The sequence below is a fragment of the Mus caroli genome, chromosome 3, assembly GCF_900094665.2.
Source record: "Mus caroli chromosome 3, CAROLI_EIJ_v1.1, whole genome shotgun sequence".
NCBI classification, from domain to species: Eukaryota; Metazoa; Chordata; class Mammalia; order Rodentia; family Muridae; genus Mus; species Mus caroli.
Window position 1 is genome coordinate 95,068,600 of NC_034572.1, and position 15,974 is coordinate 95,084,573.

At 45.3% G+C, this 15,974-nt stretch overlaps 1 protein-coding gene across 2 annotated transcripts in view; it reads right to left on the bottom strand.

Moving 5' to 3' along the window:
* Ttf2 (transcription termination factor 2) overlaps positions 1 to 15,974 on the bottom strand; it is a 31,808-nt gene that overhangs the window by 12,567 nt on the left and 3,267 nt on the right. Inside the window, exons 4-14 of one of the 2 annotated variants that reach the window (XM_021158771.2) lie at positions 13,478 to 13,547; positions 12,005 to 12,925; positions 11,162 to 11,276; positions 10,709 to 10,891; positions 8,644 to 8,771; positions 7,325 to 7,406; positions 5,666 to 5,785; positions 4,020 to 4,170; positions 2,385 to 2,490; positions 836 to 1,017; positions 10 to 163 (exon numbers count right to left, since the gene is read on the bottom strand). In XM_021158771.2, the coding sequence (XP_021014430.1) occupies positions 10 to 163; positions 836 to 1,017; positions 2,385 to 2,490; positions 4,020 to 4,170; positions 5,666 to 5,785; positions 7,325 to 7,406; positions 8,644 to 8,771; positions 10,709 to 10,891; positions 11,162 to 11,276; positions 12,005 to 12,925; positions 13,478 to 13,547 (2,212 nt within the window). The remainder of the gene's footprint in view (positions 1 to 9; positions 164 to 835; positions 1,018 to 2,384; positions 2,491 to 4,019; positions 4,171 to 5,665; positions 5,786 to 7,324; positions 7,407 to 8,643; positions 8,772 to 10,708; positions 10,892 to 11,161; positions 11,277 to 12,004; positions 12,926 to 13,477; positions 13,548 to 15,974) is intronic. The other variant, XM_029475500.1, reaches the window with a different exon arrangement.

Sequence of the window (15,974 nt, forward strand, 5' to 3'; positions counted from 1 at the left end):
TCTGGTTACCAGAGGTTTACCAGTGGAATCCAGCTGGTCTTTTGTTCTCCTCAGCAAAAGGCTCTTGGTTAAAATGCTTAACCGTTCCCCTCCTTTCATTGAACCATTGTCAACCTGACTCTTCCAAAGACTGAACTCATCAAATGGGGAGCAGCGGAGAAACCTTTTGGAGGGCCAGGAAAGACAAAGCAGGAGAGGAGATTGGGAGAGGATGTATTAGGGTCCAAAGGAAGACACCAGATGAAAACAAATCAGAACTGTCGCACTATGCTCCCATCCCATCTGAAAATGAAAGCCACAGCAGTGTCTGCTTGACAGGCCAAAAGCCCAAGTCAGTAAGGAAAATCATACTGTAAAGTTGTGCATTTTACAGGAACAATGTAAACAGCCTCAACAGGATGTATAATGAACAGCTAGAATTTATTACTAAATCATCAATGTTAGCAAAGAAATTCCAAAGACTTTTATGGGCTCACTTTTAAAAAGTTAGCATTTAAAAGTTAGCATTCTTTTCTGTTTGCCTCAAATACATTGCAGTCCTGCCCCGGTCCATGTATTTTAAAGCAAGCAGCCTAAAGCAGCCACAGGACTGAAGAACAGTGACCCTAGTTTTCTTTAATTCAAGCTGCTCCATATGTCTGCATAAAATACTGTTATCAACCTAAGAATCATTAATACTTTATCATGAATATTCATTCTTTGCCTTTAAAGCTGGCCACCTGCCACACAAGATAATCTGGACACATCAGAGCTTCATCCCAAGGCATGAAATAATGATGAAGGGTTACAAACAGGGACAAGGTCACATTAATGTGACCCCAAAGAGGTCACTCACTTCATCAGTGAATACATATCCAACAGGTTGTTCTGAATGGGGGTTCCAGTGACAGCCCACCGGGCCTGGGCTTGGAGCTTACACACAGCAATGGATGTCTGTACTCGAGGGTTCTTCACGTTATGAGCTTCATCCAAAATGATCCGAGCCCAGACTATCTGAAGCAAAGGTGCTGAGATACCCTGGAAGGAACAAAGGATCATGAATACCAGCGTGGGAACATGCACGTGTCCTCAAGAGGAGGGAACATAACCTGAGGGCCCACTCAGAGCCTCTAATTTACTTAGACTCTTCCACTGAACTGTGGTTAGAAACCAAGCACAGAACTTCTCAAAAAGTTCAAATAAGTGGTCACTCCAAACAGAATATACCCGAGTTTCCATTTATTCTCTCCACCCACATTCAGCAGCACCATTAATAATGTTTAGTCAGGAATAAACTAGGTATAAGATTGAAAATTCGCTTAGTCAGTAAAGTATTTACTCAATTTATTAAAACTTCCTATATGCCAATTTTTAAGTGTAAGATGCTAAGTCAAAACCAGAAAGGCCATCTCAGACCCTCCAGGAGCCCAAACTCTAGCAAGAGAGAAGAATGTCATGAGAGCATAAGGTCTATGCAGAAGTCACTCAATACAGGACAGTGGAGGCTTCCCCCCAACCCAGCAGAGCCTCCACACCAGCTGACTGAACAGAGCTATAACCATGTGAGCACAAGGTGCCAGGAGGCACGCATCCAAATGCCTAGGAGAAAGCAGTTCAGAAAGGCTTCCTAAAACTGGTTAGGAAACGCTCCTGAGAAAAAGGAGGTAGCTAAGCACACTACTCAGGGAAGCCCAGAGGGTGGCAGGGGTGACGGCACACAAGATGCAGTGCCTCAGGGAAGGCGCAGATGGGGAGAGAGGAGAGAGAGGCCAGCACCACACGGCACCTGAGACATTACGTAATGGAATTTGGGTTTTTCTCTTAGAGCCATAGAAAAGCACTTAGCTTGGTTTGAGCTGGTATGATACTCTATAAATCACCCAGAATACAGAAATCCCCTCAAAATTGTACAAGAAAGCCTGTGAAACAGCTGACAGGATTCCTGACTCTGCCTACAAATGAAGAAGGTCATGGTTTAGCTTCTGACCCATTTGTAGCCCTATTATTTGCAAAGCTCTTTTCTGGGAGGTAGAAGAAAGGCAGGCAGTAACAGGTTGATGCATAAAGACATAAAGAACAGTGCATGAGCTTATACTCCACACAGTCTAACATAAAGAACAGCATATTAGCGTATACTCCATATAGTCTAAGATAAAAATAGCACGTGAGGCTCTTTGGCACTCAAGTGTGATTATTATTACCACAGTTATAGTGTATGTTTCTTTACTGGTAAAAAGTAGCTGAGCTCTGTGCCAAGTACGAATTTACCACTGGGTGCTTGTCCAGAATAGAAAGGAGAGGAGGGAGGGACTCAGTCCCACAGGTGGGCTGCCTGGAGCACTCTTCTCCAGGCAGGAGGACTATGTGTGGCCCTTCCTCTACCTCCCTGCACCCCTAAGTCTCACCTCCACACTGAGGTTTGCTCCTGGGACCTCTCCTTCGTGCTTCGTTGTAGGAATCTCCTTGGCCAGAAGGCTGTAAGTAGTAATCACGATGTCATACGTAGAGAGTCTGCATGGATACAAAAAGGGAACAGTAAACAATTCCTCCTGGGACCCGCCAGGGGCAGAGGCAGAGGCAGCTTCTTCATAAAAGGGCCTAGGGAGTGGGGAGAAAAAATAGCTCAGGGATAGGGTGGATGCTCAAGGCTCTCAGTTTATTTCCCAGTACTGCAAAAACAAAACAAAACTTAGGGACAAAAAAAAAAAAAAAAAAAGAAAGATAGCAGAATAGCAGAATTGACATCAACTAATTATGTACTTGGTACACATGTGAGCTCTGTCTCTCTGTGTATGTGTGAAATATGAGGTGGACTTTTCTATTAGACTTCCCTATCTCTTACTAATGTGATCATTCTTCCTATACAGACTGTTCATTCCAGCAACCATCCAGTGAGTCAGAAAGGAAAATGTCTAGCTGTAGTCATATTAAGTTTGCTATGACCTAATCAGAATAGAAAGTAGGTCAGGGCTGGAAACTGATATTTAATGATTTGAAGTAGGTGATGCTCAGGTCTCCAAGAAAAAAGAACTCTTCAAAGCACTGTCAACCCCATGCCAATGGTACCTTCTTGCTACCACTTTACAATAGATTTGTAAAAACCCATTAACTTAATTTTGGGCAGAAAAATGTAGTACGCTTTCAGTTCATCTTTTCTACATTATTTACACACAAAGGTTCTTATTAAGGTATGGATTTTTTAAAAATTATTTATTCATTTATTTTACATGCATTAGTGTTTTATTTGCATGTGTGTCTGTGTAAGGATGTCAGATCTCCTGGAACTGGAGTTACAGTCAGTTGTGAGCTGCCATGTGGGTGCTGAGAATTGAACCTGGGTCCTCTGGAAGTTCCTTCAAGTTAACAGGCTGTAACTCAGTGTTAAGGTGCCTACTCAGAATGCTCAAGGTATTTGAGTCCTAGCACTAGAAATAAAAACAAAAAAACACCCCAGAATCCAAAACCTAAAGATTGCCATCTGGGGTGATCTTTTCTCCCTCCCACGCATCCCCTTTCAAGAATGTTAACTAAGTCTAACAATTCTGCATGTAAAACTCTTTCATTTAACCTTACTGAACAGTCTCTATATGAAAATACAGTCATAAGGATACTTACATCCACACAGCCCACAGCGAGTAATTGACAGAGTGCTACCAAGATATCACATAAGACTAAGTGCTTCCTTTTACACTCAGGGAAATGGAAGATGAGTTCTAGCCTCAGGTCTTCAGTGCCCAAGAGAGACCCTGACATTTCCTCGTTCCCCAGGGTTTACCAGGGAATGTGGCTGCCACCTCAGGCAACTCAGGCACTGCAAGCTCCTCCTACTGCAGCTTTCACTAGGGAGTGACCAGCAATGGCAAAGTGAAACCACTAAACCCTGAGGTGTGTTTGAGCGCAACCTGCCTGACACATATAAGACTGAAAACTGTCCTCAGTCTCCACACATATGACTAGCCAGCCCCAAAGAATCGGGCAAGCAGAAAGGCAAACGGGCTCCCTGTGTGGGTTGCAGACATGTCCAGGCACTTCCGACTTACACTTTTGCGTGCCGACTCCGGTTTGGCCCATGGTAGAGATAGATTCTGAGTCTGTTGCTGTTCACACGTTTCTCTACTTCGTTCTTCCAGTGATGGATCAGGGAAGCAGGGCAGACGATCAGTGTTCCATTGGAAGTAAAGACAGAGGAGTCTAGAGGAAGAAATCAATACTTAGTTACAGTCGCTGAACAGCCTTGAACGCGATGACTCTACCCCTTCAATCAGTACTTTTAACTACTGGTTTATTTCTACACAAAGCAAACAGAATAGAAAACGGAAGAGACGGTCTTTTAAACCAAACAATTATTTATTTTAGAATGAGTTTAAGGACAGGGAGGAAAGTGGGCAGTGTGTACCACAGGCCCTGAGAGAGCGCTACATGCTTCTGGCCATATAAACAAAGCAGGACTATGTTCGTGTTCATGGTAATTTACACAGTATTTACTGATAACATGTATCAACATAAAATATGCATAAAGCTAAATTTTTAAAACAAGTTAAGAAACAAATAGAACACTCGGGAGGCAGAGGCAGGCGGGCGGATTTCTGAGTTCGAGGCCAGTCTGATCTACAAAGTGAGCTCCAAAACAGCCAGGGCTACACAGAGAAACCCTGTCTCGAAAAAAAAAAAAAAAAAAAAAGAAAGAAACAATTAGAATATGCACCTTTAAAAAGATACCTTAAGTTGGATATACCTGGGAGTTTATCCCCAGCACCAACAGAAAACACTAATTACTATGCTTGAACTATCTGTTCTAGGACCTCACCTATCTCCAAAAAACTTTTTTGAATCCCAGATCAAGCTAAATTTAAATAAAATGGAGAAGTCATTTATAACTGCACACCCAGCATCAGAAATAACACAGGAGGAATGGCAGCGAATGAGGACAGACTGCCATGAAGGTGTCAGGCACACTCCAGGGTACAAGGCAGGGCGCTGCTTGCCCACCCTGAAGAGCCACACAGCACCACTGTATTGAATGCGCATCTTTGCACCCAACCACGCGGTGGCCAGGCCTCATTTCTAGTACCTCGTGTCTCGGGTGAAGAAGATGAAGAAGTCAGTCTTCCAGGGAGACAGTGTACTGCAGGCAGTGTTTGAGAAGTAGCACTGCATGTGAAGACCTTTGGCATCTGGCCGTGCTAGGACTCCCACTCTGGCACACACAACATGCACTGGGAGCACGGGAACCTAACAATCACTGGCGGGGTCACACCATGTTCACACATATGTGAAACCATGTTCAGTGCCCACGAGCACTCCTTCCAGATCATGAAGTTAAAAGAGGTTGTAGCCAGCTGGGCATCAAGCAGTTTCATGGCTTCAAGTTACCATAGCCCCACCAAGTGCTTCCATGACAGCACAGCCCTGCTGCACCACCAAGAGGCCCAACAACAACTTCTAAACCCAGAGACCCACTGAATAAAACTCCAGAGTCAAAAAAAAAAAAAAAAAAAAAAAAAAAAAAAAAAAAAGGAAGGAAGGAAGGAAGGAAGAAAGAAAGAAAGAACAAATCCAGGAAAGTAAGCAATACTGGTTTTATAACAGATTAATTAGATGTGAGCAAAGCTATCCTCTGTTAGCTTGAAAACCTCCCTCTGCTGGCTCAAATAAGGTTGGGAATGGCAGAAGGGCTTTTATCTACCATTCTTGGAGAGCCACGTCACAGGCTCGCTTCTCTCCTTTTCCTTGCTTTTCTGCTGGTTCTTCTTGGTTAGGATGAGTGCAATCATTGTCAGAGTCTTTCCTAAGCCCATATCATCCGCTAGAAAGAAGAAGAAGAAACAAAGGATCAACATGATTTCAAGAGAAGACTCCTGGCAGAAATTGGCCTACTCCCTATCCCTATCTGCTCCCTATCCCGTGGGTCTCTGTGTAAAAAGATGGCCTCCTGCTATTTGTATGGAGATCGAGGTCAGATACCATACAATAAATAGCTAGATCTTACTTTTACCTCAGTTTCCCTGCTACAGTGGATTTATCTAACAGTGGATTGACTTTCAGTTTCATGACGGTGCCTGGTTTTTCTGTTATTCCCCAAATCAAAAATGTCTAGCTAACATATCCTATCACCTACTCTACCCTGCCACAGTTCAGCAGTCTGTCATGCACTTCCTTTACCCATCCAAGGCATAACTGAACACTTCATTTTATTTATATATAAATATACACACACACATTTGTGTGTGCATGCATATATGTGCACATGCACACAAGTATCACATGCTAAGGCACATGTGTGGAGTCAGTTCTCTCCTTCTACTTTTTACATGAATTCCAAAGATCAAACCTGGGTCACCAGGCTGTTACAAGTGTTTGCTTACTGAGCCATGTCACTAGCTGTGGCAGACACTTCTTGCATTACACACAGTCCCTGTGCCAGCCACTGAGATTACCTGACTTACTCTTCACACCAAATGCGACACTTGGATTATCTCACCGGCCTCTATAGTCATTCAGCATCCTCACTGTGACCCGGCAGTAGAGCGGTTCACTCTGCCTGACACAGTGTGTGCATCAACATGGACAGCCCGTGTGTGAGTCAACGTCTGAGCGCCCTGCCCAACATCAGGCCATGGCTACCCATGGAACTAACATGTAAGGCGAGCTCTCACATTTCCAAACTGCCTACACCATTGTATAAATGATGTAGTTCTGTGCCAGCACAGCCTTTCCTTCTGGAGGATGGACTCTCGCTGTCTACCAGTATGTCTAGCCTATGTTACATGCTCCTAGAAAACTCCCCGGGCACTGAGTTTCCAAAATGCTTCTGTGGCTAGAAACATCCTCCAACTTACTACTAGGATGGTTTAAGTGTGACCCATGAGACTTCATTAGGAGAAGACTCCAGAAGACTGCTCCCAGGATTCTGCCCTGTGAGCCTTCTGCTGATTTTGATCTGTGTACATCATGGCTGTGGGATGGACTAAATATTGTGGGTCCTATTACAAATCTCTGAACTCTGGGCAGACGGAAGCCTTAGCTTCCTCGAACACTCAGAGCAAAGTCATGATCAGTTTGCAATTGTGGCTATGGTCTGTGCTCCTGGAAAGGCTGGTCCCCAGGTTCATATTCCACAGCTTCTAAGACTGTGGGGACCAGCATGGAACAAACTCTTTCCTTAGTCAGAGGCAGCTACTAATGTTGGTTGCCAACACCTGTTTTGGTGCACTATGTGTTTTTAACCAAGCTCTTAACATTTCTACATCTGGAAAATGGATATACCTTCCTCATAGCAGTGGGACAACATCAAGTCCCATACTACAGCACAGTTAACATAGTGGCTAAGCAATACCAAACTTACCCAGGATCCCTCCTTGTGGCTTCTGACTTTCTCTCCACAGTAACCAGGCTAATGCCTGCTTCTGGTGCAGTAGCAAGGGGACCTGACAAAATAAGTCAAATGCCAGAATGAATCCTAACAAGAGGCTATGCTGGACCCCAGCTTCAGTCTCCTCTTTTGTACAGGTGAGCCCTTTATGTTCTATGGCCATGAGCTGCTGGTTTCACCTGTCCACTCTGGTGAAGACTTCCCTATGGCTAACACTCGGCATCTCTAGGATGCTCCTGTCCATGTCTCCACTAAAAGTCCACTTTTGTCTTCACATTTTACTGCCTGCAACCAAGCTTGAGAAGGTCACTTGACTTTTACTAGCCGTCCTGTTCCTTTTCGTAATCCTTATATTTGACTCTCCTTCCTACTCAACAGCCCAGTCTGGACTGATAGTCACAAGCTGCAACAGCTCTTGAACTACTGACTTCCTCCCAGTTCTTTTGTGCCCTAGTTTATGTTGTGCTCTGGGCGAGAACAAACCTTCACAACATTCATAAACCTTTATAGTTATCACTACTGCACAGGAACTATTGAATCATTCAAATCTAAGTTCATTTGCCAATGTCAGGGTCCACTGCAAGGGACTCTCCCTATTCTCAGCAGCACTACCTACGCCTCGCAGTGAGGGAGTGACGACACACACCCATCCACCACTCAGTAATACCAACCTGACTCCTCACTACCGCTTCTCATTGTCCTGTGTTGTTATTATCCTCTCTGCCCTCTAAACATGTGCATTTTTTTAAGGTATAAAACTATTTACTAGCCATTATTTTGAGTTCCCTATGTACTTTATATACATGGCCTATGTCACTCTGCAAAGTGCTCTTGTTTTTTTGTTTGTTTTTGAGACAGGGTTTCTCTGTGTAGCCCTCACTGTCCTGAAACTCATTCTGAGACCAGGCTGGCTTCAAACTCATAGAGATTCACCTACGTCTGGCACTTGAGCGCTAAGATTAAAGGCGTGCACCACCACTGCCTGGCAAGACCGTGCTTTTTATCTTTGTCTTATGATGACATTTGTTTTACTTATTTCCACCCCAGTAGCTCATTACACATAAGAACTGGTTTGCATCCTATAGCATAAAGCAACTGAACACACAGAACAGATCCTTTGCTGTTAGAGAACTGTATAGCCTATGACTTAAAAAAGAAAGGCTCATTACTATTTTTACTGTTCAACAAAAAAAGAAGGAACCACTACAGAAGCCACTGAGGCATCTCTCTGCAGGAGGTGTCACAGTGCTCTCCGGGGTGCTGGATTCTCTACGTTGTAGCTCCTGGCTCACCTTCAAGCCAGCTGGGTCTTCTGCTACTGCTGTTTCACCCGGACAAGACTTCAGCGACCGATGCAGCTCATCTATGGCTTCACTCGTGATTTTCCACACATTGTAAAGATGATGTTGGTTCATATGGCCTGAGGACAGACAAGTGTTCCCCAAAGATGTCACAAGTGCTGTGTCCTGAAGGCTGGGGATGCAGTACTGTCACTGTAGTACCTGACTCACATAAATGGGTTTGATCCCCAATGCCATACAAATTAGAATACAGGAGGCCCTGTCTCTCCAATAAAAACAGCAAGACAAGTACTGTATTCTGGATAGAGCCTCAAAAACATAATTATCTGCTAAATGATGAATCTGTACTGAGTGAAAACTCCTACCTCAAGGCTCTCCTGGTCTCACAAGCTTCTCTACTCCCATTCTGATCCTTAACAACACAAACAACTATTATTTAGAACAAAACAACCTATAATATTTTTCTAGAGCTGAAGACCATATGTGAGGCCTTGAATATGACGGGCAAGCACCACCACTGAGTCCACCTCCAGCCAGGCCGTCGGTGGGATTGATCACTTATTTTTCAGTTCTGAAAAGCAGTGGCCACAAAGGTCATCCTGGGCAGTGATTCTGGAAGCAAAGGCCTCTGAATCCAAAAGAGAAGAGCCAGCCACGAAGTCATCTGTTAGGACAGGAAGCTGATCCCTGAGATGCAGGTCACAGTGGACTATGTCATACTGTACTGCTGGCCCTCTCATCCCACACAGGCAAGACACCCAAGCGGTTCCCAAGTCTAGGGGGAAAGCATTTCTAGGACAAGGTTTCTAGACAATGGGAAACTTGAAGTTCTGAAACCCTTAAAACTGTCTTAGGAGAATTCTTTCCAAGACCTGTCACATGTTCTTTTCTTTTTGGTTTTTTTGAGACAGGGTTTCTCTGTGTAGCCCTGGCTGTCCTAGAACTCACTTTGTAGACCAGGCTGGCCTCGAACTTAGAAATCCACCTGCCTCTGCCTCCAAGTGCTGGGATTAAAGGCGTGTGCCACCACGCCCAGCCTGTCACATGTTCTTTCACATCAATAACCTGCTGTAGTTTAATGTCTCCTCCCTAGGTGACTTCATCACTATTAAGTAATGAAATAATGCTGTAACATAAGCTTTGGTCCCAAAAAGCTTACTGAGCAGCCAAGATGGCTATCTATATGACCAACTAATGACTTTAAGAGAGGCCTAAATTCAAATACCACCCACCCCATCTATTAGACACTCCCTGTCAAGGCTGCCTTTCAATTTTTTACACCTGTAGCAGTTATCACTGGGAGAAAACTGCCAATGCTTTCCTAGTTGCTGCCAGCCCCCTTCACCTCCAATCTCCTGCCTGCAAACCCAGTCATCAGACAGCACCCCCAAGGCTCTATCTGGGCACTGGGCGTGGGGGTCACTCCTTTACCTAATGCTTGGAGGCCAGCCTGGTCCATACAGCAAGTTCCGGGCCAGCCTTCTGAAACAGGTGAGACCCTCTTTCAAAAAACAAACAAAACCAAGGAAACTGTAAACCAAACCAAACCAAACCAAACCAAAAAAACCAAGACTCTCCTAGGGACCTGCAAAGTTGTCTGGAAGTTAGCAACAGAAATCTAGCTAACTAGGGAGTTACTGCTTTCTATGTGTCTGAAGGCATGGGTCACCACTTAGGTCATTCTTCTCTGCCTCTATGCATGCCTGACCCATCCCCCCCCACCCCCCCATCTTTCATACAGGGAAATAAAAATGTTACCTGCTAGCTACCTACCTCATAGTAATAAGTTGGTTTTCATACACAATACTGTCTGTGTATCCTATGTACCGACTTCTGGGTCGGTGGGTGGGTTCATGGTGGCATAAGGCAGTAACCAGCCCCTAGCTTCAGTCTTAAAACAACTATTCAAAACTCTACAGAGAATCAGATATCTAACACACGTGCAACTTTCAGTCCAAGAATAAACGGCTTCCCCTTCGAGTGGGTGCAAAGATATCTGCTGGGCAGCACATAACTTACCAGCTTGCCACAGCGGGGCTGAGTCCTTGAACCTTACCTCCTGAGCACTGGCTGGCTCCCTCAGGAGTTTCCTGGCGGCCTGCCTTTAGTCCTAGAGAGCTTGCAGGCTGGATGAGGGGCCTGGGAAGGGGCTGGGGAGGTACTAAGTGGAGAGGGGCAGCAGCAGCTTTGGTGATGTTCCTCTGCTCTGGTTCCTGAGCACTGCATTTATCCTTAGCTTCTGTTCAACACACAAGGGAACACAGACTGAAGTGAGAGAAGCAAGTGAAGACACTGCAAGCAAATGCAGCCAGTGGAGGCCTCCCAGAGAAGCCTGAGCTTCAGCTGTGCTCAGACCACAGCGTGCAGGAATGCTGTTACAAACAGCAGCACATATCATTAGGAGAAAGCCTGGAAGCCAACAATAAGGCAGAAAAAATGAACACAACCTTTCTCGGAATGTGTCTGACACGTTCACAAACATTGAGCTCTAGGGCAAACCCCATCATACCTTGTTCTGGGGAGAGAGCCAGAGCACTGAGTGCGTCCTCCAAAGCCTGGATTTGCTTAAGCAACTTCTCACCCTTATCAGGGAGAGCCTGGATGTTCACTGCAGCCAGGGTGCCCTAAAAAACAGATCCTGTCAAACAGAACTGGCCTCTCAAGTTATTAAAGGACAACTTCAGACTTTTAAATTTGGCTTACCATGACAAAACTCAAAATGATCTTCTAATTATGAATGTAAAAACCAGGATTAAAAAGCAAAATAAAATCTGAGCTAGCACACTAAGCCTATGTCTAAACACAGGAAAGGCAGGTATTAAGCAGTCACCTAGAAAGCCCTCTCAGGAATCTACTCAACTCTGCGAGCAGCTCCCAGCTGCCCACAGGACACCCTGACCCCAGGGCAGTGGTTCTCATCCTTCCTAATGCTTCTACCCTTTAGTACAGTTCTTCATAATGTGGTGACCCCCAACCATAACATTATTTCATTACTACTTTATAATTTTACTACTGCTATGAATCCTAATACAAATGTCTGTTTTCTGACAGTCACAGGCAATCCCTGTGAAAGGGTCATTTGACTCCCAACAAGGTTCCAACTCACAGGTTGAAAACCACTGCCTTAGAGACAAAGCACAAGTCAAGACTGGCCTGCTGTTTGTTTTCATTATGTGTATCTGTATGCACAGAAACTGTGGATAAGTATGTAAATGTGAGTGAAGGTGCCCGAGGCGAAGAGAAGCTGTCAGATCCCCTGGAGCTGAGGTTACAGGGGGTTTGAAGCTAGCTGGCACGGGTGTTGGACCCGAACTGGAGTCTTCTGCAAGGGCAGTATACACTGCAGACTCACCTTCTTTTGTTTCAGCTGTGTTGTTAGGTTTGCACGCTGGGCTGCTGGGTCAGAGGAGGCTCCCTTCTTGGAAACAGCTGAAGCAGCAGGCATCTGTCTCTGCACACTCTGATCAGAATGCTGAAGGCTCCCCTTCTTCTGTGAGTCCACAGTCGAGTCAAAGAGAAGTGGGGACCCTGGCCTACTGGAAACACCATCATCTTCACTGTCCTCACTGCTGGAGATGGCATGGTGGACCACTCCCGAGCAAAGCCCAGGTGCTGCTGGTGCTTCGGGAGCAGGCCTCCTCCAAGTCTTAGACGGTCCCTGGAGAGGCCCCTGAGCGAGCCCCTTCTGGGTGACCTGTGCACTAGGGGCCTCCCCGTTCTTGAGGGGCTCCCTGCTGACGTGTCCCTCTTTCTGGACCTTGCTTTCTGGGTTCTGACCAGGAATACTCGGCACCAAAAGCTGGGTCTCCTTTTCTCTCAGAGGCTCTGGCTTGTTCGGGACCCCTCGACTCTCACTCTCTGACATGGGAGGACCCTTGGGTATTCCTTGAAGCACCTCTCCATGGCCTTGTTTGGAAGCCATTCCTTCAGCTTTCTTAGTTTGGGGCTGGAACTTTGATTTCTCCTCTTGTTCTTCCCTGTCACCTCCAGACTGTCTAGTTGCCACCAGGTCAGATGAGGGGTCCTTCTCCATCCTGCAGTTAGATTTGGGCTTCTGTTCTTTCCTTTGATCCAAGAGCTGCTCGTTGTTTTCTCTCAGCTTCTTATCAGCTGTCTTTCTCTCACCTTCTTCGACAAACTGTTTTCCTTCGAGTGTTTTTTGATTCTTGTTAAGCACCCTAAATGGGTTTCTCGGCTGGCTGGGAGAGTGAAGCTGTGACTCAGATGGCTGCTGAGGCTTACTGGTTACAGCGAGTTCTTTAGGGTTAGGATCCTATAGATAATGAAAATAAACACTGTAATATAAAATAGGGCTGCCTTGTATCTAAAATGTCCTTTTGGAGGAAAGGCAAACACAGTAAGTACAGTCCGTGCCTAGTATGGCTTCTGCATCTAAAAAGGAAAGATGCCAAATTCACAAGGAATCCACAGCCACAATGTGAATTTCTCTATTCTTTACGAGTGTTGCCTGTTCCCCAGATCCAGTCCCCATGTACTACACAGGAATAGGGCCTCTCCTCCTCTCACAGTCTAGGAACCGAGGCTTTACATTTAGCTTATATCAAAGTCAAGTCAATACTGATCTACAAAAAGATGAGGCTGTTAGTCTTTCTTCCCTAAGTAGGAGGATACTGGCTGCTTTTATGACACTGGCAGACATTTGTGTAAGACATAAGGTAGGTAATCAAACTTTGACCACAGCAGTGGCTCTTTGAATGAGCAGCCACAAAACCCTTCAGGGCACTTGGCGGCAGTGTGACAGACAGCAGCAATCATACAGACTGGGGTGCTTTCTGTGGGTGGAAGACACATGGGCGATGCCTACCTGCCGCCATGGGACGTTTCCACACCACCGCTTCCCCTCCACCTTGGTTCTAGCACATCGGAAGAACAGCCTAATGGAGTATGAAACAGGTAATTAAGGTACAAATGTTAAAGAGCTTCATCTTTTACGGGTTTTTATTGATTTTGTGTACGCATGAGCATCTTGCCTGCATTTATACATGTAGTGCCTGAAGGGGCCAGAAGATGGCACTGGATTCCCTGGAACTCAATTCAGGCCTGCAACTTTGTTGTGTGCTGCCTGATATTATGGGTAATGGGAACAGAATCCCAAGTCTTATTCAAGAGCACCAAGTATTCTTAACCACTAAGCATCAATCTAAACTCATAATGAGAGAGAGAGAGAGAGAGAGAGAGAGAGAGAGAGAGAGAGAGAGAGAAGAGAAGAGAAGAGAAGAGAAGAGAAGAGAAGAGAAGAGAAGAGAAGAGAAGAGAAGAGAAGAGGGGAGGGGGGCAGGCCTCACAACAGCCCTAGCTGGTCACCCCTGGTTTTTATGTGGTGCTGAAGATCTGAATTCAGGTCTTCATGCTTGCACAGCTAGCAGCGTATCTAAGCCACTACTCCAGCCCCTGCAGAGGACATTTTTAAGGGCTGGAAGTCAAGAATCAAAATGATACGATACCCGAAAGGATGCCCTGGTTTACTCTTTTTTACTCTGTATGAAGGACAAAGGAGAGAGACCAGCAATGGCTGCCAAACAGAAAAAGGATAACCAGATATCGTGTGTGCCAGAAGAGGGGCCACAATACTGTCTGAAAAAGGAAGTAGCTAAACATACAAGAAATACTAGCAAGCTCCAAACGGTATCACACAGCTAACTCTTCACACCTAGGGTCTTTCTGGAGCCCCACCATCGCTGTCGCAGATGAGAGATGGAACGAGGCACACCATGGACAGACCGCCAGGCGATGGCATGCTGTCCCAGCTCTCTCAGCCTAACTGCACTCAGCCTCACCACCTCAATTCAAGCTGTCACTCAGAGAAAGCGGCTGTGTTCAGTGGATGGAGCTGGGTTTGAATCCCAGCAACCACTGGAACTCAGATTCCCTTCCCAACCTCCCGAATAGCAGACTTACACCCACCTGTAAACCAGCTACTGAGACTAACCACTGCAGTCGGGCATGGAAGACACAGGATAACAAGGTGCCGTGTGGCTCAGTTCTTTGGCAGCTATTATCTCAAAGCACTTTTCCTCACAGTCTCCACTTTTGAACCTCCATGGTTCTTTTAATGCAAATTAGAAAGCCACTGGTTGCTATCTACCACCTATAGAGGTTGGTGTTTCTGTATCAAGAGACAAGTGATCTTAAGTGTCAGGAGAACAGGACTGAACCTAATAAAGACTTGCCAGCCTGACTCTACTAACAGAAAACAATCTCTCTCCTAAGCAATCTCTCTCTCTCTCTCCCCATCACCCCCCATCTATCTATTTTAATCACATTTATAGGCTAGGGAGCTGTCTTAATGAATTAAGTGCTTCCTTGCAAGTGTCTAAACCAAAGAACCCACTTAAAATACAGGTGGGTTTGGCAGCCAGCCTATAATCCTAGCACTCAGGAGGCACAGGCAAAGTGTCCCTAAGACAAGCTGTCACCTATCGAGGCTTGCAAACAGGTGAGTTCCAAGGTCAGTAAGTAAAGTGGAGGGTGACCAAGAGACTCACTCAACAACCACCTCTGGCCTCACACACACGTGCGCGGCACCCGCACACATCCAAACATATACAAATATACAGATGCACCCCCCCCCCCACATACAGAACGACAAACATTCCATTTACAACAGCAGTAGAAACATAACCAGAGGAATACACTTTGGAAAAGGAGTGTAAGAGCTTCATAGTGGAAATTATTCAGAAACACTGAGAGGAAAATTTAAAGTGGTACTATGCATCATGCTCACAGCCTGGAAAAGTCAATATTGATGTCTGTTCTCTCAAAACTGTCTGTGGAAGTTATGCAACCTCAACAGAGTTTTCTGTAGAAATTTAAGAGGTTGAATCTATATTTGATATGCAAACACAAAGATCCCACAGTTCCAGCACAATCTTGAAGAAGCTGGGAGACATACTATTTCATATCACAACCACACAAGAATATGTAAATGAAGCAATGGACAAAAACTAACCACCTCAGTCACTGACACAAACTTAGGGGCAATTGATTTTTTTTTTTTTGAAACAAGGATGCCAAGCATTTCGATATCCTCGGGTTGAGGACAGAGACTTAGAACACATAAATTCTAAAACATAGACTGTTACATAAAAACCATCATGTATGTATAACCCCTGCCTTCTTGGCCAAACCACCAAGCCAATTCTTGAAGTGGTCATATTATGTCACGCCTTGGTATCCCAAGGCAATGTGTTCATTTAAAAGACTATCTAAAGCCGGGCGTGGTGGCGCACGCCTTTAATCCCAGCACTCGGGAGGCAGAGGCAGGCGGATTTCTGAGTTCGAGGCCAGCCTGGTCTACAAAG